Raw genomic sequence first — 25,796 nt, 5'->3', positions numbered from 1 at the left:
TAATAAAAATAGTTACGACCACCTCTTCAACCACTTCTATAAAATCCATCAAGAATGAATATCATGCCGTGGCTCTAAAAAGACAAGAAGAATATTATAAAGGAAATGAATGAGGGAGAACAATTTGCAAAAACTTACTTCCTCACTTACATTTAGTAGGACTAAAAGACTCCTTCTTCCTGAACAACAACACGAGAGCAAAGAGAGTGCTGAGTGAAGGGGGAAACAGAAATAATCATTTGTTCTTCGAAGTATGCCATCGTCTCAGAGTCTCATATAAAATTTATATACATACAAAGGCTCTATGAATGTATCATAATAGTAGTAAACCTCTCTCTTTTCACAGCGCCCCACTGAACACAATACAAAATAAAACCATGAGCCCTCCCGCTTCAATGATTCAAAATTATGTATTATAATGATCCTTATCAAAATACTATATTTGCCTTCTCGAAATCAATGCAAAGGAGTTCCTATCGCTATCAGACACATTCTAAATAGTAATAATATGGAGTCAACCCACGAGGATTCTTTTTTTTGCAAACTCTCATTTTCCCAATTTTTCATTACTTTTTAGAATCGTAAGAAAATTATTGTTATAATAGTAACTAGTAGTAGTACTACTACTATGCAGTAACAAACGGTAAAACATTTTCAAAAATATAGGGCGGTTTTTCCCTTTGGCAGTATGTGGCAACGCAAGTCAAGCCATGAAACTAATGATAAAACAAGGTATGCCGCTCAGTTCTCTGACGTGGAACCGGGCGCGCGTCACACGCTTGAGTAAAGCTTTTCATAACTATTTAAATTCCTAATGTAGTTAAATAAGTAGTAAAATAGATGAATATATATGAACTTGTGTGTGTGTTGTGAAGGAAAGAAGTGCGCGCATCCCACTTTTTTTTCTTTTTCTATTAAACGATCCTTAAAAAAAATAAGGAATATACAACATAGTCGAGTCAAGACAAATTCTTCCGAATCAGTGTGTTTTTACGAATGCGCCGGTGCTGTCGTCTCTGTTGGCGGTCCATTACATATATTCATATCTAATATAAAACAAGATTTTTGACAAAATAATATTAAAAGCGGCGTAAATTGTGAGATGATGAAAGTGTCTTTTATTATATTTTTCATATAAATGAGAATATGGAGTGAAATTAGCTCTAAAAAGAGCGAAAAAAAATGTGAAAGACGTTATAAAATTAATACTAAGAGCAGTTAAAACACCTTCTCATCTTTATATATATTAAAAAATAATTCGTCAACTCATAAGTCTTAATTCAAAAAAGCATGATGATGCCATTTGGAAAGTTGCCGTTAGTTGTTATCGTATGTTTTATAGGTAAGAAAAAATAAGTTCATATAAAAAGTGGGAAACTAGAGACGCCGGAGAAAGGAGGTTCATTTCCCCCTTTTTCCTTCTCTTTTCTTCCCTTTTCCTCTCTTCTCTCTCTCTCTCTCCTTTTCTATTCTTCTGCACACCAAAGATCCCCTTCTTCCTTTTCTGCCCCCCCCATAAATTCCCCCATTCGAAGCCTTCTTCCTAGTAACATATCCAAGAGTTCCTTCCATATCATTACTCGAACCCCCCCTCCACACCATCCTCCATCTATTTGAATCCGCCTTTCATTTTTGTGAGTAATCCCTTCGTGGAATCCTCATAGCAACCACTTTTTGCAAAAAAAGAAAAAAAATATTTCTCTTCTCCTCTTGATGTTTTTATTTTTTATCTCTATCCTAGAAGTGCAATTTTCTACAAATACCAGTACATACACTCATAAAGAGGCGCCTTATCCATGGGCCTCAAAAGACGTGTGTTTGCTTGTATGTTGGGAGTAAAAAGAATCCTCGAGAAGAAGAGGAGGATAAATTGTCTCAAAAAGAGGGTTTATTTATATATATTATTAATAATGCCGTTTAAAAAAATGGATGTTTCTTGGATACATCAAAATACTACATAGGAGATTAAAATGATCCTGTTTCATGAGCTTATTTTTTATTTTTAAGTTTGGAAAAGTTAAATTGTTATGAATTGCGTATTTAAAGAGGATTAGGATATGCCCTGTTGCTGCTCAGGTCCCTATTAAAGCCAATAATCATGGCATTTAATATGTTAATCTGCTATTCATTATCTGTTTTCTTTACTAGTATGAATTATGCAAAAAGTGTGCAATATGTACTTTTTTTTAAAGCCTCTGCCTTGTTTTATTTGAATATCATAAAAAAACAAGCCTCCTCATTACTTGAATAGGGATTTGAGACTCTGTCCAAGATCGATCTAGTATTTCCAGAATCGAACCCCAACAATAGTCTACTAAATAAGACATTTTCTTTTCTTCAAGTAGCTTTGTACTTAAATCGATGCTACATGAATCCTTCTCTCAACAAAAAAAACAGTCATTCATTGTTTTTGACTCATAATATGAATAGATGTATTTATTTACAAATTGAAATGTGTCGTTTCAATTTATGTTATCAGTATATATTATTTATATTTTATGATCTGTATACACTATAGCCAGATATATAAAAATACAATTTCCCATCAATCGCCCGTGAAATAATATAATATTGAGTTATATTATGTTTCACTACGGGAGAGTTGGTTAAGGAGAGGGGGGGAAAATCATTCATAATAGCTCACAAAAGCAACAGCGCCTATCAAGGAATGCGGTTTTGTTTTTCTAAATCCTTTTTATTTTTTGTTAAATTGAATGCAGAATGAAAACCTTGGTTTTTTATTCATTTATTATTCTGCCTAACACGCAATATGTTACACCTTTTGTGATAATTATCTTTTAATCAATGGATTGTGGGAAATACATATTATATTTTAGGAATTATTTTGTCCATATCTTTCTTTTTCAAGTAGTTGGGAACTGTGTGCTTAGTTTGTATTTTACATTTGTTCAAATGATGGAATAAGGATCGACTGTAGATCAGTTTTACTTGGAGTTGAGCCATATAAGATATGATATGAAATTTGTCGTACCTATGTTTGTTGAGTAATGAAATGTTTCATCTTTACTTGTTTTTTGCACATTTCTTATAATGCGATCCCATTTGTTCAAAAGCCTACCCCCATTGTATAACTGGGTAGGAGGGGGGCTGTTTCTAAGGGGACCAATAAAAGGGGGGGGCTCTTTCCTTTGTTTTTTTATTCTTTACTATGTTGTCTCACTATTTTTAATATGTACATACATTAGGACTGAGACGGTGGTTCGTAAATTCTACGGTACTGCACTAATCGCAGTTCGTCACTGACAATTAACAGTGCATTATATATACATGATTTTCAAATTGGTGGTCGTTATTAAAATAACTAAAGCTTTTGATATGTTGGTAACTTGAAATAATATGTCCCTAGTCTGAATTTTCTTCTCCATATAGTAAAATTTTGTTATCTACAAAAAGAAAAATATTCCTCATATATTATATTTAAAAAAAATAAGGGCCTTTTTGACTAATACGTAATTAAATTTGAAATGTATCTGTAAAAAAGATCAGCGTATCTATATTTTCTCCTAATTGAAATAATCTATTTGTGGTAATATTATGGATATCTGTCTAAAATATTATTTCATATGGTGGATTAATGTTATTCGGCGTACTGACCCATTTAAAACGATACTAAATATATATTAGAACCTGTACTTGTAGTGTTGATACTTCCATAAAAAACAATGATTCGTCTATGACAAAGCACCAAAAAAAATAGGCTTCACAAAAGTCCTGCAGACACCCTTGCAAATCAGTGGCGTAGGAACCACAGGGTTGCTTCAATACTAAAAGTCCAGGGCCCTAATATATTTTGCTCCCTTCAAAAGGTTTTAACGTCCCTGTAAGTGCTCGTGAATGGTCTTATTAAAGGCATTGTCATTTTATTTTAAGTATTAAATTATCAAAATACCATGAACAATTTTGGTATTGGAACCCAGTACGAAAATATGTTGTTTCCTGACAAATCTACTTGGTATAGGTATTTTATTATAAAAAATATCATTTCGGACATTAGCACTATTTGATATTGCATTTTACAAACGGATTTCTTTCATATATGTATTTATTTGTAATGTCGTAAAAGCTCTTTCCTAAGACACTAACCAATTAGGGATACATATTTATATGAATGGGTTACTCAAAACTTCCTGTTTAAGGAATGGCAATGTCATAAAGGAGCAATCAAAAATAATAGGCATATATATCCAATTTGAATGAATCATCTCTCCGTCAAACAAAGCCTAACCAACTACCATTCTCATTTTAGAACGACATGAACAAAATACTAACAAGGATGGATTCCACCTGATGTTTGTACGTTGTATACTGCTACCTTATCTTGCACGTCAAGTGATTAGTATTATACATATATATATATACTTTTTGCAAGCTAACTTGTGACCTTGTCTTGAAATGCTGTGTCTGCCGGCTTAGTTTTATATCTATCTTTAAAGGTCGCTGTACTCTTCTTGATATGTTATGTCCATCTATTTTTAGATAATGTACTAATCATTATAACTTTTCAATACGAAGAGAACGCGCGTTGCATCAACCATCATATTTGTGTGTTTTCAAATGTTGTACTTGCATTTTAAAAATATCTGTTTTTATTTTAAAGGTAAGGACGTGGGAGTCATTTAAAAGATATAGGCACGTTATTTAAAATATAAGAAAAAGCAATAAAAGGTACATGTTGTTTATTTTTTAAGATATGATTTATAGTTGATTTTCTTGAACTGATCATCATGCATACATTCATAAATGTAGAAAACATGCACCATTTAAAACACTAATCAATGGCACGCCTCGTTTAAATATAAGACTATATATTTATTTATAAATATTAGGGTTGTATCATCTGTAGAGTTGTAGAAAATATGATCTGACGGTATACTATTAAAAATACCCCGAAAAATGTCATGGTAACTCTGACAATTTGAAGAATATTTGGGAGAAGAAATAAATATACATCCCACTCAGTATCTAGATGATATAAGTAGGCATTACAATTAAAATGAGACGATCAATCGGAATTGGAGAATTGATTGTTTAATTTGCGATTACGATTCTAATTAATTACTGGTATTTAACTATTTATTACTTTTCCAAGTCATAAAATAATTCCTTAATTGGGGGGGGGGGACAATTAAGGAATTTTTGCTTTTTACTAGAAAATTTAATTGAATTTTTCAACTTTTTTTGATAACTATGTGTTTCAAATTTTTCTCCAAAAAATTCAATTTTTGAATTTTTTTCAAGAGCATTTATGTTAAAAGTTTTATTTTTGAATTTCTTTTTGTATGCAGCTGTGGATTTTGGAAATCCAGGAAAAATTTAAGTTCTTGTGAATAATTTGTGGATTTTGAAAAATAACTTAAATATCCAATTGGATATTTGAATTTTTTTTCTTTTTCTAATTTAATATTTGATAGAAAATCCAAAAAAAACTAACTATCCCCCCTCCCCCTCCCCTTCCACTCGAAATATAATCTTGTGAACGACCCTGATAGCAAAATTGTATTTTCTGACTATTATTCAAAATATTAAAGAATTGGCTTGGGGAATTTTTACTAGAATCACATCGGAATCTGTATTAGGATTTTTTTTTTTTAATCGTCTCATTTGTAATTACTATGATGTATATCCTCCATTTAACTTCGACAAAGACATAAACTTATAGCTCCCCAACAAATCATCAATGTTACTCTCCGTCATTTATGAGCCCATACACTTAATACTTGAATGTTCACTCCTCGAATAAAAGAAAATGTTAACAGCTGGTGAAATTAATTTTCAGGTCTTGGATCATATATTTACAATATTATAGGACTTAAAGTCGATATCTTCCCTTGAAAAACGTAAAAGGTTAACAAACACCTCTTATAATGTATCATATTTGCTTTTCTTAAAAAGAGTAGAGGGACCTTGTGTTTCCAATAGAAGGTGTACTGCGGAGTTTCGCATTTGTATTCTTCTTAAGGAGTTGGAGTAGAAATACAGTTAAGCTACTAATCATTTTTCATTCAAAAATGATTTCCAATGACTTAAATATGGATATATATATATATGTTTAAACTGATGAAATATAATATATAAACTTATCTTAATTGGAATGATTTCTTTTGTATTTTAAGTTGATGGATAGATTCGTAAATAATAGTAAATACATTATTATTCATTAATTGATCAATATAAACTATTCCCAAGATCATTCTTTATTATGTTTAATCTTGAATCCAAGAATGCCAATATATAGTCGAGTTAACACAAAATGTTCAATAAATTTTTGTATATCATATGATCATACAGCCCAAAGGCATATTTAGGTCAATTGTAGGCTTTGCACGCAAAGTTGACTTTAGTTAAGAACCTTTATTTGATTTATGTAGCCCCTTTCAAATATAATCTATTAATTATTTCATGGTTGCATTGGATTTGTGCTCATTTCAGTGCAATTTGCTGCACCTCCTAAGGATTCATCACAATATTAGTTTGGGGGTGTAAATTGTCTCAATTTTGAGTAAAATCATTCAAGGTTGCCTTTCTGTTAACGGGTCAAAATGTACGATGACATTAAGTAATTGTGTATGATGTTGTCATTGAGTTAAGTTTGTTCCATTCTGTGTCCCCGGTTTGTACAGATTGATGATGTCAAAAGTCTTAAACCGATACATTCCTAATAACTAAATATTCTTCTATCCCAACATATTTGATTCAATAACATCGTTTTATTAATATTTTTCAAGTATGTAGACACATTATCAAAAGGTTTTATCTTACTATTGAGTATAACATACATACATGTCTTGCCTACAGAAAAAGTAGAAGAATACTCTTGTATGTATTTGATAAATGTAAAAAGTAAATAAAAATTTGCAAAATATTTACTTAAAAAAATAAGTACGTAATGATTTATTGTTATTTTGCAGAGTTAAAAGGGTTTGATAGGAGGGAACCATCAACCAAATGCTGGATTTAAAAAATCAATTCAATTAATGCGATGACTACAAAAATGTGTTCTCTTTTTTAAATTCTTATCAATTTTATAACCCCTCGGCCTACATAGATATCCTCTCAAAATTCGTTAAGAGATTGTTTTTGCAAGCTGATAAATATTTGCATGAATTGTTAATTTAATGAAAACTTAGAAGTGATTATGTATCTTTAAAGGTCCCATTAAAGGTTACGTATGTATATGCGCATTAGGATAATGCTGATGCTCGGACTTCGTCCATACATTTGTGTATATAATATTTCGTTGAAATATTTACCGTGAACATAAGGCCTATTCAATTTTTGAAAAATTGGCAAAACTTTAAAATCCCATTTTTGGGTAGTATGAATATACAGCGTGTGGACGATATTTAACAACAAACTCTGAGCGACAGCTGTGCACGCAGTTATTAGTTGTTTTGGTGGCTAGCCTGAAGTAGTGGTGTGTCATTTCAGTCCTAGAAGCGGCCCGGCCCTTAAGATTGTCTGTCCTTTGAAAAAGAACTCGAGTGGCGACATAAAGGACCGAACTTTAGAAGTTTTAGGAATGAACTGGACTGCACCGAAGCTAAACTGGACTGTATTATAGTCTTTGTTCCTAAATAAGGACTGAAACAACACTAGACAGAAGTGTTTGACCTCACTTAAAAAATCGATCAACAAAGTATTAGTTCCATAATCCCGGAAAAGGCAGTGTCCTCGCTGGAAGAGATAATGTTGATATTGCAAATATCTTAAGCTTGGATTACAGGTCTTTTGTCTGGAGAGTCAGGAAGGAACTGCGAGAGTCTGGAGGTGACTATGAATAAACGTTGTCGTGATTGTCAGATTTTTTATTAATTTATTTGGAACCATTGTTTGACATCCAAGGACCTCAGCCCTGTTTACTTCTGTGTGTGGGGTTCAGTTGAGCGACACACCAACAGATCCTACTGCATCACAATTTCCTAGCTGATGTCCATGATCAAGGAAGAACTTTGGAATCTGACAAAAAAGACAAAAAAAAAACTGAAATTCAACATTCATGTAACGTTTGTTTTTATTTAAATCGGATGAAACGCGTTTAGGAGAAAATCTTTTAAAAAAATGTGTGTAGCTTCTTGACTAGATTTTGTACCCTGTATATAATAGTTTTGTTTATAAATATATATTTTCGATTAATATATACTGGTTTAATATTATTAGGACTTTTTCTTCGAGTAATTAGTATTTATTACTAAAAAATGGAAGAGAGTTTAAAAAATGTCAATATTTACTTCATCCTTCATTACTTGCTTTGTCCATTGTATATATAGTGTTTTTTTTCTCTTCATATATTTATAGAAGCACTATTTCAGGAGTGTATATTTAGCGGTAAAATCGTTCCTATTAAAATCAGTTCATATCTATTCAAAAATTTCAAGTCTCACATAATGGATGAGGAAAGTTCACGCATTCTGTGGTATAATCAAATTATACCCTATTCACAGTCCTCACCCTAATGTACATACAGGCTTATTTTATTCATTGCTTTTTTTGCATTAATTTTTACTCACTTTACATATTATTCATAAGTATGCAATATGCACGCATCTGTTTTATATCAATTTCACCTTCTTGTTTTCCGTTTTTCTTCTTCTTCGTACTCGATCAAGTATTTATTTATGTTTCATGTATTATGGATAAAATTGAATTGCAGTATATTTTTAAATCTATTAGTGCTGATGTTCGGTCTTATCAGAGGTGTCCGTAAGGGCTGTATCCCCCTCAAATTAAGACATTTTTGCTTTTTAATAAAAAAGAATCCAAAAAAATTTAATTTTTTCTGAATAGGTAAAAAAAAAATTAATATTCCACTATTTGAATACTTGTGGATTTTTTAAATTTTATTTTATTTGAAATTGGGAAACAAAATTCTGAAAAATTTACTTTTCTGTCTACTCTTATGGATTAAAAAAATTAATATTTGAAATTGAATTTTGATATTTTTTGAATTTTTTTTTGTTTATAGCAATGGATTTTTGTAACTTTAAAAAAAAAATAATCTAAAACCTGGGCCCCCTCCCCCCAAATAATATAATATATATAATCCTGAAGACGCCCCTGTGTCTAATATTTTTATGATTTTTGTTGGACATTAATAATTCGGTCCTTAATGAAATGGACATCTTTAAAAGGAAAATTCAGTTTGAATCTGTCTCTTTGAAAATTTCCTATAGAAAAAAATTACAATAGACCTAACAGGGAGGCGAGAAATGATATAAAGAAGGACATAGGCAAAAATAACTCTAATGGTACTCCTCAATTATACACTGAGTCCAAGAAGGACGTACAATTAACACTCTTCAACAAATCTTAAGGTCTTTTTTGAGCGCAGACGAATATTCAATCAGGTTTCTAGTATAATTGAATAAGGTAGACAAGAAAGCTCAGGATAAGAAAATTGACTCTTCAATTTACCAACTCCGTTAAATGGGCAAGCTAAGAAGACTCGCGCTTCTCATTACTAAACATTAGGATGTCTTTCAATTACACAGAGGGACGAAAAATCAAAGAGGAAGAAGTTTTATCCTCATCGGTTAACTGTTCCATTGGATCAAAAGACAATCCAGTATTTAGGGTTACCGATAAATCAATAACCTTCAAAGCCTTGCATTCATACATCATATTAATGAAATTGTTCCTGACAAAGCCTTTCGCTTCTTAATGAACCCCACAACTGGACATAATAAGTAAAAATAAAGGAAACCCGTATTTGTAAAGTGTTTTTTTAACATATTTAAACTTTATTTGTATTCTTTGGCCAATTACCTACTCTTCTTGTAGTGAGAAAATAAGTTAGTAAAGTGAAGAAAAAAAAATTATTTTTCTGAAATGCCTGAATCTCTCGTTATCCTCCTGTATTTGTGTTGGAGGTGTGATATTTTAAGAAGAGGAGTTCATGAATGTATGAGAACAAACGTCTGTTATGGTCTGTCTATATGAAACACCGTTATGTTCACACATAATTCAATTTGAATATTATCTAGGGATTATTATTTTTTCTTTTTTAAACATTGCTATTTCGAAATTTATTCTGAGAATGATAGAGCATTTTCATGTGACGTCAACATTGTTTATGTCATCCATTCGGGGGGGCTCATAAATAACCACCAAGTTTGATAAGAAAAGAAACCCTTTTTTTATTAATATTAAGGAAAATAGTGAAATTTTGCTCTGTATTCGTGCTTAAAATGCTACCAATAAATCCAAGGACACCTCACCTCACTGTCTATCAAAAATATATCCCTCTTACTATTTAGTTTTATTATATATCAGAATGTTGTTACAGCGTTTTAAATCTTATTTATATAGTATAGATAATAAATTAACTATTACTGTGGAAAGAATAATATTTTTTTATCTAGTTATCTTACTTTTGTCGTCCCTAATCTATCAACAACAAAAAATAATTGTTCAAATCATTTTGTAGGGATTTTTATTACATATTACTTTTATCTAATTCAGAAAACACTGTTTATCATAGGCATCAATTAGGATTGAATGCTGGTGTGTTTTATTCTTATTGTTTTATTAAGATTAACTGAACTTATTTTTTTCATTTTATTTATTAAAAATATCGACTATGAGCCACTAAGATGACGTTGCCTTTCATGATGATGAAATTTATGACATCAGGGACGTGAGCAAAATTATATACATATATATATATTATTATTATTATTTTTTTTTTTTTGGGGGTCATTTTTTATGAAAAAAATTGAAAAAAAAATTAAAAAAATATCAACTATTCTATTTTTTCGAAAAAAAATTGAAAAAACAACTCTTATTCTCCAAAAAATAAATTCAAAAATCGATAGCTATTCTTAAATATTAAATTTATTCAAAAATCTACAGATGTTCACAATAAAATTAAATTATTCAGAAAGAAAAAATCAAAATTCCTCTGCTATTCTCAAAAGATTAAAGTTTTAGGAAAAAAATATCAAAATCCACAGCTGTTCACAAAAATTAATTTTTTAGGAATAAAAATTTCAAAAATTATATTACATGTATAATATTTTGAGGAAAAAAATTTCAAAAATCACCAGCTCTTCAGAATAAATTGTATTTTTTGAAGAAAAAAATTGATTGATTAAATTAAATTACAAATATTAAATTTTCTAGTAAAAATCCATTTTTTGGTTGGGGAGAGGGCTACGGCCCCTCTAGCCCACCCCCTGTGGAGGCCCCTGATCATTGAAAATGCACACTATTAAATTTTTTTATATTCTTCAAGAATATTGTCTTCATATTTTTATTAAAGAATATATTCCTTGTTCTTTCGAAATGTATGCACACAATAATATCATGGTTTTTGAATCATGACGTAACGATGACGCAATAAACTAACTTCTACGTACATTATTATAAAATTAATATAATTGACGTTATTTCTCATCTTGTATGTAAATTATGCATATAATGTGTAAGCATGTAGTTTTGACAAGTTGTTTTGATAGGTGGAAGATGATGACGAAGATAACAGGTTCTTCTTCCTCTTCTTCAAATTGTTGCATTTAATGATAAAAAATTGTAATTATCAATAACTGACTAGTCTTCAGACTCTGTCGAAGACTGATTTTTTTATTTTTGTACGGATATTTCTGTAGACCGAAGTTAAATTATTTTCAATTCGTGAACCGATTTTTTCAGTCACAATCAATGCTCAATTTTTGATACATTTGAGAGTGATCTTAAATCTTTGAACCATTCTATTGACCTTTAATCCTTTCAAGGTCATTTGAAAAAGTACTTTAGCATTTATTGCGTCCTTAAAGTCTTTGTGATTCAGCTGGTAGCGGTCTGTTGAGGGGACAACATGTGCTTTACCAATAACTCAACCTCTTTGACTTTGGGAAAGTCATGTAAAGGATTGAGGAGGAAATTATAGTTGTAAAAATAGGATTAAGGTGAGAAAGTATTATATAGGAATCAACCTTTGATTGTTGAAGAATAAATCGCAGCAAGAAATAGTTTGAAAAACAATTATTGAAGCAGTTACAATTTAAATGAGAAGGATAAAAAAGCCCAGAGAACGGAGGTCTCTTGGATCCGTAAGGATCTCTATTTTTTTTATCCTTCTCAAATATAGCACGCTGTATTTGAAATTTACTTCAATGATATGTTATAAGTTTGAGTTCCTCCATGATCCTGATTTATGGGTTGTGTAACACACAATATTACCTCATCAGCAATTCATCTAGAGCTGGGGTAACCAAACGTGTTTGACTGGAGGCCCCATAATTATTCTGTTCAATACTTGCAATACAAAACTAAAGTGCTCTACTGACTACTTAAAATACAATTATCGCTCCCTCCAAAGGGTTAATAAGATCGATTAGTTAATAGAAATTGAAGCATAAAAGTATAGTCCACACGCAATTTTGAGAAAAATTAGTATGGTTTTCTTTTTTTGTTGACGGGATACTATATATAGTTCATGAATTATTATACTGTATACTTAATTGCATTTCTTCTTGTTACTTAAGAGTTTTTGTTCCATCTCATTCCATTGCATTAGTCATGATTATCCAAGTGTTGCTATTTTTAACAACATCAAAATGTTTTTTATTGTTACATATATATACGTTAGATTGGTTCTTAAATTTCTTTTTTTCTCTAAGTGTGAGCGAGACATAAGGTCCAAAATGTTTCTTTTGGTAAAAATTAATATAAAGTTGTTAATTTGACAGAAATTCATGAAAAATAAAGCAATTTGTAATAAATAACTATTTCAAATGAATAAACAACAGTCTTTCTAACAAGTTTTTTATAAATGAAAAAGTGTATACTCGCCAAGGTCATAATCACCGGAGGTGATTTTCCGTAGTAGGATTTGTCGGCTGATTAATATAATTAATAACTATTATTTCTGCTACTCTTTTAATAACGAGATGAAGTGTTACCTTTTAATTTCCAATATATATATATATATATTTTCAAGGAAAGTAAAATTGGCCCACAAAGAAACAGAAACAGGTCGAAATCTGCTAGTTAGCCAAATAAGTATCTCATAACATCTGCTACTTATCTCGTTAGAAACTATCATTGTTAATTATCATTTATCCACAATTTTTTAGAAAGAATTACATTTATACGTTTATTTCATAATATTAAAATCCTACATAGTATTTCATTCGATACTGTATTAATATTTATAATATTGCTTAGTAATACTTTATTAAAAGCGTAGTTGTATTTCTAAATGATGGCCAACCTATTACTTTGTTTTATATCAAAAATAATAAATTATGAAATAGCCATGACGTATCAAAGTAGACGAGGGATAATCGACAGCTGGCTACAAAATAAATAGGTTTTTTAAAGGCCCTACGCAACCTCTATACATTCATTAGTATAGCGTCAAGATTTGATTTAGCTTCTCCAAATTTACGATCCAGTCTAATATAGATAGTTAATATATCTTCTACGTAGAGATTTAAAGAAAGAGTTGTTTACGATTCCTTCGCTTTAAAAATGTATAAAAAACTTAAACATTTAAAATATGAGTGAGGTTTTTTTTTTCTTCTTCTTCTTCATTCCTTGCTTTCTTTACTTTATAAACAAATGTCTATTTTGTGTGTATTTTTTGTTAAGTGTTTTCATAAAGGTACGTCAAAACGTAGAACATACTTCGGCTTTACAATTTTATCTTTTTTTTTTCTCAAAGTATTAGGGGTGTATGTTGTTTACTATTGAAAATACTTGTACTTTTCTTCAGGCCATTCACAAGTTACAAATCATTCGGTAAAGAAGGAAAACATGAGTTGGGCGTGGAGGATGTCTTCAAACATTTCTTCACTTATCTAATGAAGTCGTAGATTTAAAATGTAGTGTATTTAAAAAGATAATATGTACAATGGAATGGGGTTTGATTTAAAGTGTGTTTAACACGTCAAGCCTTCTGTAATTGACTGGTAGTTTGTTTACTCATTTTAGTCGAAAACAGTGATTCCCCCCAACCTTTGATTCACTGCGTAATCCATAGGCACATGGTTACCAACACGTACGTCTCGACCCGAATGGGGTCGTTAATTGATTTTGATATGAATGGGAATATTATATAAAACACGGTTATAAACATATTAAGACAACCATACCAAGGTGGTCTGAAAAGTCCAAAAATCTAACTTCTTAGATACAAATCATTTTTTCTGAATTTTTATTTTTCATCAAAGTTTCCTTGTAACTCTAGAGACTTGTTGCAGCGATGCCCCCAAATAGTACTCGGCGTTTTTCGCTGCAAAATAATTGTTCATAAAACACTTATTATTTTTGGCTTCATTACTCTGAGTTGGGTTGACTTATACGCGTCAAATCTGCCTTTCTTACCTAACAGTCTGTACGATACATCAAATTGAAAATTCTAGCATGCCTGATTAATTGATGGTAAAACCTTTTATTTCTATTAACCCTGGGAATACCTCATTTGACCGGCATATTTGGGTCTAGGATTAAAAAAATAAAATAATTATGATCTATTTGGAAAATTAGAATTTTCTTAGGAATTCTTGTTGACCTTTTTTTATACATTTCTTGATCATCTTGATAACCTTGCTGAGCCTCGGTTGGGGGATAATACCTGATCGAGAGATTAGGATGATATTCAAATTTTTTAGTCGGCTCACTTTTTCCTTAACCCTATTAAGTCATACATAGTGTTGTGTCGGTACATCTAGTCCAGTCCGACTTTTCGGTCCTTAAAGAAAGGAAAATCGAACCCTGTGACTACAATCAGGGGCTTTTTCCTTGTTTTAATTATTCTGTTATAGAACAAATTAAGTAACAATGTAATAAGTTCGTATTATAATGGAAAAATAATATTTTTTTTGTAAGATATGTGCAATAATCTAATTACATATTTCATATATCTTATTTAGCTTAATAATCCATTGATATTTTTATGAAATATTTTCAGGACCTGTCCTATGATCGACAGTCCTAAGGACTGATTGGACCGGTCCTAAGACTGGAATGGACCGAATAAATTAGGACCGACACTAATAGTTATACGTATCATATTTGATATATGAGTTTTGAAATCCTCTATTTGAGCAGTTTGTCATTTTTTTTACTAAAAACTTCAGGGATGTAATTGCAAATATATGTAATTTATCAATGGAGTATGAAACCGATAAAAATGCGATTCTTTTAATTTATGACCTTAGTTAGTGTTGCTAACGTATTATATCGACGAAAAAGTGTTAGAACACCTTGTTTTTCAATATTGCAAATCTAATTTTGGAGGTGTTTATGTGGAAAATCATTTTATTATTATATATATAAACGTCAGTTAGTTGCATTTAATTTTTTTTTAAATGTAGATTTCTAACCAAAAATTTAAAAATCTCGATTTAAAAGAGGTTTAATTCTTCGATTGTTACCTATTTTTGAAAAATAAATTATTTTTATTCTTAGAAATGCACAAAATTGGACAATTTAAAAAAAAAAAACCGAAAAATTATTATAACTTATAGTGACAGTTATGGGTTTAATTATCTTCGAGTTCATGGTAGTCAATATATCATTATCTCAGATCCTAGTATTTATTGTGTCAGGTTGTATCTTAAACTCTACTTTAGTCACTCTTATAAAAAGTCAAACCATTAACTACATTAAGAAATTGTTAAATATTGATCATAGTCATCATATTATCCTTAATTTAGTTTTAATAAGCAAGTTCCAGATAAGCTTTGATTTACGGGTATATGGTAGTACTTATCATGTATATGGATTATAGACTCATAAAAGGAAGTACAATGATGCAAGCATAGTAGAGATTTAGTATTAGTTTTTTCTTTTTGTTTATTTGAGAATCATTGTGTGTAGGGACTTTGTGTATTTCCACCATGATATCTTCTTTATCATAGTGGGAATGAATTGTTTGTCGTCTCTATTTATTAGAAATTACTTATATATGAATGTGTGAAGGTACTATATGGGAAGTGGGACAATGTTATCAATTCAGGGCCTTTGAATTAATCTATGATGTACTACTTAAAGAGATATATATTAGTGTTGAGTTTCGGCCTGGAAATATTAGACTGGTTTGCTACTCGGTACAAGTTTCCTATGGATCAATCTTGAGTAAAATTTGGTCTATACCCGTTTTTTCATAATACTAATATTCTTGTATCGATTCCGGTATGAAAGTAGGTATTTTAAACCTTTTTGTACAAAAAAAATATTTTAAAACTAGAATGTACACTCGACAGAGCACAATTTCCCTATAGCCATTTTTCCTCAATTTGATTTTTTTTTGCTATTGAAGCATATTTATTAACCTATATGAGGACACCCATTTGAGCTCTATACCACAAAATATAATATAACAAATTACTTTTTTTAATATATGAAAATTCTTGCATTTTTCATAGTTGACAACGTCATTGGGGGGCTGATTTTTTTTATGGTGTACTTGTTCAAATATCAGTTTAGATAAGGCTAATAGAAAGACAAGGATATACCATAACGCAAGTATGACTGATGTTTGATATCAACCACGCTTTTTAATATTGACGTCATAGTGTATGAATGGTTGCGTGTTTTGTCAAAAACAGTCTGTTTTTCCAAGCAGTCGCTCGGTGCGATACATCAAATTGAAAATTCTAACATTCCCAATGACATGATGGTCTAACCATGTATTTCTATTAACCTTGAGTTTAGCTTAGTATCGTTTTAAATGCATCAGTACTAGAATTCTAGTGGTATATTGAAAAAACACTACTCTACACAAAAAAAAATAGATCTTGATCGTTCATAATAGTAAGATCTTACACATTTCCCCCAGTTCACAGTTTACACCACGGCCTGAGCCAAAATATGGGGTTTATAATAAATCTCCTAAGATCGAACCTGGGGAATGTTCTATATCGGACGGAGTACCAACACTATTAAATATGAATCAAACGAATAATAGGTAGCTTGACAAGTCCTCTTGATAGTGTAGCATGTACATATAATTTGATAAATATCCAGAGGATTCATGAATACAAAAAATTGAATTATGCGTGCTCGGAAGTAATGTTGTTCTTACATTCAAAGGTACGTCGCACATTTGAATATATGTATGTACATTTATAAAATCCCTTAGGTAAATTTATTTGATGTTTAATAATATACTGCAGAGTATGATATATTCAGAAGTGAGTCACTCATGCCAGAGCTTGAGGTGAGACAGTCATGTTGTTTTCTAACTTAAAAGAAATTTGCTTTGTGTAATGTGTACATACATAACTTTGTATTCATATTTGATACAGGTGTACCTTTGATTAGTTTTCTTTGATGATTTATGTATGAGTTATTATTCTCACTATCAAACTCTCGGGGATATCTTTCATTAATAGATTCAATACCTACATACTTAATATGTAGAGGTGTACTGTTTGTGCAGTTTTGAATTAAAGAAGCGATAATAAAGAATATTTGTGCAAATGGTGTTAATTATATATGAAATATAAACGCCTACCTGTTTTTTTCTTTCTTTATTCTTTTAATGATTACTCATTTGCTGTTAAAGGTTTGACTCTTTGTCCTCTCAAACATATATCTAAATACGTAAACAAAACCAGATCTGTAATTAATGTCGTTGATAAATGTATCTAGGTAGTTTGATAGGTAAGATCAGGGACGGTTGCAAATGACTGTAAGATTTGGATCAAAAGAGCCAGTAACTACTTGTGTTACAATAGTGTCTTTATTTTGTTTATTCTGCATGACGCATAATAGTTCGATCAGAGGCCTAGCCTCGCTATAATGAGAGTGAAACCTACAAAAAAAAAAACAATTTTTTAATCATACTCCAATTTGTATATTTTTCTCTGCCTGGCCAAGCCGACACTTGCTGTATTAGACGATCCCTCCATACAAATTTAATTTGTGAAAATACAATTTATATGTAAAGTCAATAATAGATAAATGTAACGATTAGTATTGGGTTTCGGTCTAAAATTCCTGGACCTATACAAGTGGTACCGTTATCATTTTAACTAATTCGGTCTACAAAAAAAGTCGATCCTGATAAATACAAAAGTTGACTTTTTTATAAAAGAAATTATGTTCCACAGTTTCAAACCGTGTTCTGGATCAAAATGTTGTCTACAAGAAAACCGGATGGAACGGCATCAAAAATTTGGTCTCGAGTCGAATTTCAATATTAGTATGTTGTATTAAATTTTGGCATTTCGAGGTCAAACTAACTCGTAGCTACTAAGGTAAAAGCAAAAAAGTATAGTTACTGTCCTTAGGGTTGTAAGGTCCCTAATTTATTCGGCGCAGTCCAATATTAGAACCAATCCTCACAACTTGAACTTTTCCTTAAAATGCCAATGGTTTATATGGTCAAATAAGATATATATATGATATTTATTAAGAGCATTGAATCTATTTTGCAAGAAATATTCCTATATTCATCATAATACAAACATATTATATTTTTACTTAACTAAATAATTTATTCTATTAGTAGCGGTAGTCTCCAGCATTGCTCTGAGTAATTAAGGGTTTTCTACAAAACAAATTTTGCTTTAATAATAAAGAAGATAACTAACTCCCCAAGAAATCCTTAGTTTTATTCTTCTGTTTTCATGAGCACACTCACACGTAACCATTCCATATTTATATCATTTCATATGACGTGTTCTGTCCTCAAGAATGAATGAATAATAATAAGAGTTTGAGAAAAAGTTGGGGTGACTGATCCGTATTTTAATCTCTAGAGCGCTCACTAATAAAAACAAACAACATTTATTTTGTCATTTCAACTCTGAATATATACTGAAAATGCTCATGATTTATGATATACATAAGAGAGCAATAAAAAAAAAGTAGAGACCCTGCTCTTGTTATACGCTCACCCCTGCAATATTTCATTGTTATATCTTTGATCAAAATATGTTACTGATATATATCATGGAGCCCTACAAGAGTATACAGTGTACCCAGTGACTAGTTGTCATATATTTATACATATGAGGTGTGTTCAAAAAGTAACTGTATTATTAATTTATTTATCAATATTTATATTGTCCCTTTCAAACTATTCCCCCTCAAATACAATACACTTGTGCCAACGATTTTTCCAATTATCGAAAACCTTTTTGGTATAGCCTTGAACTCTTCCAGCGATAAGGTCTTTATCTCCTCAATGGCTGCAAATACCCATCATTTTATGGGTATCTTCAGTTTTGTGAACAAGAAAAAGTCACATAGTCCAATCCGGTGAATATGGGGGCTGAGGCATGATTGTGGTGTAGTTTTGGTACAAAAAATGCGAAGATTCTTTTGATCAAAATTAAGCATTTTCGGAACAAACTTTGCAAAACAAACGTCTCATACCCAAAATGTTCGAGAAAAAAAATTATGGCACGAGCAAAACCGATATGTCCATATCTTGAGCAACTTTTCTGATAATGATTCGATGGTTTTCAAAAATAATTTTCTTCACTGCTTCAACATTTTAATCCATTGTCGACGTGCTTGGGCTTCCTGAACGAGACTGGTATTTGGCATATTCACGGCCATCTTGGAAGAGTTTGTACAACTTGTGAACATTTTTTATTCACTCAGACCAGTTTCACCGTATGCCTACTGTCAACATTTCAAAGGTTTTGGAGCACAATATTCCATTTTCTATACAAAATTTGATGCAAATTCATGATCCATGTTTTTCGATAGCAAAAAATCATGGAGCACGCAAAATACTTCAAACAGTTTTGCCTCCTGCAAACAAACGTAATATTATATAGCTAAAGCAGTAAATATATGATGGTGGCGAGCATAACAAATAAACCTCGCCTGCAAAATTTGAAAAATCTTCTTATTTTTTAAACACACCTCGTACATAAAGACAAACTTTGCTTTATTAATAAAGAAAACATAATTTTAAAACAGAACGACACGCGTAATTACGTCACGATGGATCAGTTCTATCTTTTTTAAGGATCTACAAGTGGGACGGGTTTTATGACAGACTCTCTTCCAAAATAAAGACCGGCACAGCACTAACTATTCCTCTTCTTCCCCCTATATACTTTTTTTTAAAATTTCTATTCATGTCTGCTCCAGAGGAGAAGATTTTTAAAATGTCATAGACATTTTCTTATTCATACATCATATAATTTTCTGACTATTTATAAATTTGTTTGATCACTATTCTCGTAGTTTTGTGCTTATATGTGTAAAAGTAGAAAAAAAATCACTTCCGACATTTCGTCATAAAGTTTCTGACAAGTAAGGGTTCTTGACTTATTATATTGTATTTTATATGCAGTGGTGTACGTTTAAAAAAAAAAAATATATATTTTTTGGTAATTGGTTTTAAGCAAATTTAAAAAAATTAAATTAAATTTAGCAAAAAAAAAAAAAAATCAAAAATCTATTGTTAATCCCAAAAATTAAATTTTTTGGAAAAAAATTTGAAAAATCCTGAGCTGTTCACAAAAAATAAAACTTTTTGGAAATAATTTATAAATTTATAATTATAATTTTTTGAATTTTTTTTTCAAAAAGCCGGAAAAATTAAATTTTCCGAGTAAAATGACAAAAATCTATATTAATTTTCAAAATTTAATTTTTATTGAAAAAATTCCAAAAATCCATAGCTATTCACAGACAATTAAATCTTTTCGAGAAAAAAAATCAAATACAATTTTTTTTTGATAAAGAATCTAAAATTTCTTTATTTTTTTGGGAGGGGAGGGGGGCTTTCCACCCCTCCCCCTACGGACGCCGCTGACATGTGTATTCAAACCCTTGCATTACTACATATTCGTCGCCGCTTGATTGGGTAAGGGAAATGTCCTCAATTCGTCATGAAAATAATAAATTACAGGGTAGTTCAGAATTAGTGTCCCATTAGCTTTAACGTCGTTCAATTAAGAGTAATGATTGTAGATACTTTGTAAGACAATTTTAACCACTTTTTGGGCTTTCCTCCTTCACCAGATCTTAACTTCCTTGACTTTTGAATATGGAGTATTGTCGAGGGGTGGCCAATGTTATTTCCAGCAAATACTTTTTGACGACAGCTGTGTAGGGAAAATATTCCAGAATATGTTCTTAGTGTTGTGCCAGTCTTTATTTATTCAGTCCAGTCCAACTCTCGGTCCTTTGAATTTACCTAAAAATTTCGATTGTTTATTAAGGCAAATAAGATGTTTATTTATATAATAATTTATTATATAAATAACGAATTGATACCCTCACTGATGTCACGCGGGGTCAATTTTACCTTCTTTAAGGCCCAAAATGGTCATCACAATACTAGTTGTGCGTACTATCTGCAATTTAGTTCGTAGGCGTCTACGCTAGAAAGTTGTTTTCAAACAAGGGCTTGGAAGTGGAATCTGATGTTGGTAGCTACGAAAATGGGTAGTTTCTTTTTAGCTCTCCGATTTTTGGAATTGGAAAACTAAAGAGTACATTTTCTTATCTTAGCTGTTGTCATTATTATTTAATTTCTGAGTAGTTATTTATTTTTCTACTACATTCAATTATAGTCAAAGCCTGATAGAGCATGCGGTTGTACTCATAAAAGACGGAGAGTAATCTTGAAATTTGTTGAGGAGTTATAATTGTAAGTCCTTTGTTGGACTCAAATTGGAATTGGAGATCAACATGGGAATAATTTTTGCACATGTCCTTGTTGATTTCCTTCTCCCTCTCGTCACTGCTGCTTGTAACTAATTTAATGAAACGTCATGACAGCTAAGCTGCTGCTCTCCTCTAAAACATTCTTCAAGTCGTCAGGATTACTGTTTAGATTTTCGGGTTTTTTTTTTGTGCATCCCCAATATGCACCTGATTTTCATCACTAGATATTTTTCAATTGTGTAGAACAGTATAGAACCTGTAAAAAAGTAGTTCAAACATATTCCAATACATCCCATACTCTGCGAGTAATTTAATTTTTGGGATGGGATGTCATTCCCTGTACCACCCTGTACGTATGATTTGTTTCTTTGCAGGGACTCAGGACCCCTCTAGTTTTTTTATTTACACGTTATTATTCCCACCTATTTTTATTATTATTCTCATAAAATAAGCACTAACTTCAATATGCTACCCACCTTTCTCTAAAGAAGTTTCCCCTCCAAATTGCATATTACGTATATATAATTTAATGATATCCGGTGCTAGATGACATAAAGGGTCATTGGTCCACTATGTTACAATTTATTAAAAGATTTCAGTCCTTTTCTATGGAGGGAAAGCTTTTGATTAGGTTATGATCATTCACTTACTAATTAGCCCTAATTAGTGTGTCTTTCGTATACATACATAGATAATCAAAATCCTTCAATATTTTGTGTAATTGATTAATTACGCTTCAGGGGCTAATTTATGATGAAGGGGATGTTATTCTATGGTTCTTGAGATGAGAGTAGGTTGATCGAGTATATCATTGGATGAAATATTATAGTGCATAGATTAGTATATTTGGTACGTTAACACTCAAACAAGCTAGAATTATATAGCTATACAAGCTGCATTTTGGAGTCATTCGAACTTATCCGCTGACAAATAAATCCAGCGAGTTCAACCAATCAGCTAAATGTAGAAATTATTATGACCCGATATATGTACTAGTACTTCACATTTAAAACGCTATTGTATTGGAACCAGACCCTCATGTGCATTACGTTGTATTAGAAAAAAAAAAGTCAGTAGAATAGGAAAATGACAAACATATAATAGTCGTTTAAATGCCTATAATGATTTGCTTACAGTTAGCACTCGTAAATAGTCTTTTAGTTATGAGTGCTATAAAAATGATAGTGCTTGTTTTCAATAATGTTTTCTTTTATTTTTTCCCACCAAAAATTGTGTGCATTGGGAAAACTTGTATCATTTTGATATCGGAACTTGTATGATAATCTCAGTATTGCAATTACGTTTTTTTATGGGGGGTTGATTGGAGTGACTGAATGACACAGCACTTAGAGGGTTTATAAATACTACTACTACAAAAAATTATTTTTAAGGGCACTCTCCTGCCCCTCCGGTGATTATGGTCCTACGTAGCGAGAATATTACCAATTCTAAGTTATCAAAGTAGTGTTGGATCTATATGAAATAAATTAAAAATTCTGTAGTCCTATCTGTCCGGTCCTAATATAATTTGTCAGTTCCCCGACCAGCCCTTATCCAACTTTTATTGTAACTACAAGAGCTGAAATGAGGCAGTTTCTTACTATGGTATTTCAGCTCTTGAAGTTTTATCATAGCCTCTTTCAAAGAGACAAGAAACTGAAGTTTCATGTGATACTCAAGTAGTATACACTCTAACTATCATTCATTATTCTCTTCAATCCTTGTTTGGAGTAAAGAAAATTAAAATATAGTTAGGACCGTTGAATGGTAAAAAAAGATTGTACCGATATAAAAAGACTGTTTAGGAAATCAGCCCAAGGACAAAATCTGCATTATCTCGGAGTGGATTTAACTTAAGAGAACTGAACATGACCATCTTTTTAGATAAATTTATTAATTACCCATTTATGGGTAAACGGAAATTTTCAGCTCCTCACTTTATGCTACATTATATTTTTGGAAGGATGAGTGGAGATGTTTGTGAGATAAGATATCTGGTAAAAAAACTTGGCTGCCAATTGACCGAATAGAGATAGTTTAAAGTTAAATTAGTGACCATTTTTGGGTAAATTTATGTATTACGCATTTAAGGGCAAAATGAAACTGTTAGCTGCCCACTGTATCTTACATTATATTTTTAGAAAAATGGGCCCATGAGATAAAATACCACTGCTGCCAATTGACGGAATATAAATGGTTTTAGAGTCAGGTCTCATTGGCCTTTTAAATCTGTGTTTGTTATTCGTGGATCAATTTTGCTTTCATAAAAATCTTTGATGAATGATTTAGTTTGCTGAGTAGTAGTTATTGAAATAATTAGAGTGTCCCGGATACTCTGAACATATTGCTGCTTTTTTTTTTATGTAAACAAAAGAGACAGGGGACTTCGAAATCAATACTCTTGAATTTTTAATACATTTTCAAGATATTCCATTCTGTGTATTAGGTGTTGCGTGTGTTTCACTTAGAACTCTCCAAAAAAAAAAAAAAATTCTGTATATCCCCTCCTTTATTTCTTTTTTTTAAACAAGGGGAAAAAGTTTTTCGTTATTTTTTTTGTATGTATGAATGTTTGCTAACTGTAGAGGAGAGAGAGAACAAAATTCAAATCTCTCGTTTACTTTTTATTTCATTATCATAAAGTTCTTATCTAACGGGAGCAGGAACGATGGTGATGCACAAAGAAAATAGATACAAAAAACCATAACCGTCATGGTTACAGTAGGAGTTGCTTCTTTGTTTGTTTTTTAGTACATACATATTTTATTGTGTCATACCAACTAAATTATTTTTTTTTCTTTTATGCTTCTAGGTAAGGATCACGATATATATTATGACATCTTATATAGGTTTGAGTTCCTCTTCGTGGATTTTGTATATTATACATTATTGCGGTAAAACTATCAAAGAATAAAGTCTTAAGGAATTCTACTTACAAATATATATATATAATTATAATAATAAGTGTAGTAAAAATAAATCCATTTTCAAATAGATGCCTTTAGTAATATGTATCTCCCGTTGTTTAAGTACGATTTGTGTACGCTCAATAGTATGAGAAAGATAAATTTTGTACTCAAATTTACTTTTGAGACAGTTTTGTGATTGTTTGACTCATTATTGTTTGAGCTCGCGTCAAAGGTTATCACCAACAAAGAGAAAACCCGCCATATTTGACAGTTTTTCTGCGAACAAGACAAAAACACAACCCAGGCGGCTGACAAAGGGAATTGTGTTTATTGTCCTGATACTGTAATAGATAATCTTGCCCAAATTTGGTTTCGTGTATTCTGTTTTGGTACTTTTGATGTTTAAGATGCACGACTCTCTGGAAGGTCAACTGTCTAAAATATTGATGCAATAATAGAAATGGTTGAGTCTGACCGACCGTCATATAAGCACTGTTTTGATGGTCTATGAGATCAACACTGATTGAAAAAAAATGGATTTATTTGTACTACACCTATTATTATTATACCTGTCACCAACTTAATTTGATGATTATTCTCCCAAAATAAGCCTTGATTACATAATGTATTCTTTAATGGCTTATCATCCATTTTTGTTGTAATAAATAAAGTTGCAAAAATTCCTTGATATAATAAAAGATAAAGAATAGGGTAGGTTTTACGTATATTTGAAAGGATATATCGGAGCTGAATATAGCCGATTTAATCAAATGAAGTCTCTAACATATGGATAGCTAACATTCCTGGGCGTAAAACTCTAAATGTAGAGTCCATAATTGCCTCAAATATGTCAGTAAATATTGAGGTATTTTTGGATTTCCTTGATTTTTTGTCTGTTTACTTATGTTTATGCAACTAATGTGTAACGCTTTATTTGGTAGATGGATCAAATACTATCCTTGATTTTCAAACCATATCATTATAAAATACTTTTAAAAGGGATGTTTATTTACGTGTGATGCGTCAACATAAAAATAATATTGAACAAAAATCACAAAATGGAGAAAATCTCGATTAATTTCTTACTTTATATATGCATACAGCCTAATATTTCATAAACATATTTGAGTCAATTATAGTCATTGTATTCAGATCTAGGCTGTGACTTATAACTTTTATTTGATTTAAAAGACTTATATCGACCCCAATTTATCATAACTTTATTGTGAAGATTAATTTTGGTATACTTTAAGTACAATTTACACTACCTCCAATGGGGTA

General features: G+C 31.0%; 1 protein-coding gene across 2 annotated transcripts in view; it reads left to right on the top strand.

Moving 5' to 3' along the window:
* Nucleotides 1–610: 610 nt before the first annotated feature.
* The window catches only part of LOC121132429 (uncharacterized), a 72,022-nt gene continuing 46,836 nt past the window's right edge, over nt 611–25,796 (top strand). The window contains exon 1 of one of the 2 annotated variants that reach the window (XM_040727826.2): nt 611–1,342. In XM_040727826.2, the coding sequence (XP_040583760.1) occupies nt 1,291–1,342 (52 nt within the window). In that variant the 5' untranslated portion in view covers nt 611–1,290. The remainder of the gene's footprint in view (nt 1,343–25,796) is intronic. The other variant, XR_005869333.2, reaches the window with a different exon arrangement.

This window comes from Lepeophtheirus salmonis, chromosome 2, assembly GCF_016086655.4.
Source record: "Lepeophtheirus salmonis chromosome 2, UVic_Lsal_1.4, whole genome shotgun sequence".
Classification (NCBI taxonomy): Eukaryota; Metazoa; Arthropoda; class Copepoda; order Siphonostomatoida; family Caligidae; genus Lepeophtheirus; species Lepeophtheirus salmonis.
This window is presented reverse-complemented; position numbering and strand designations above follow the sequence as displayed.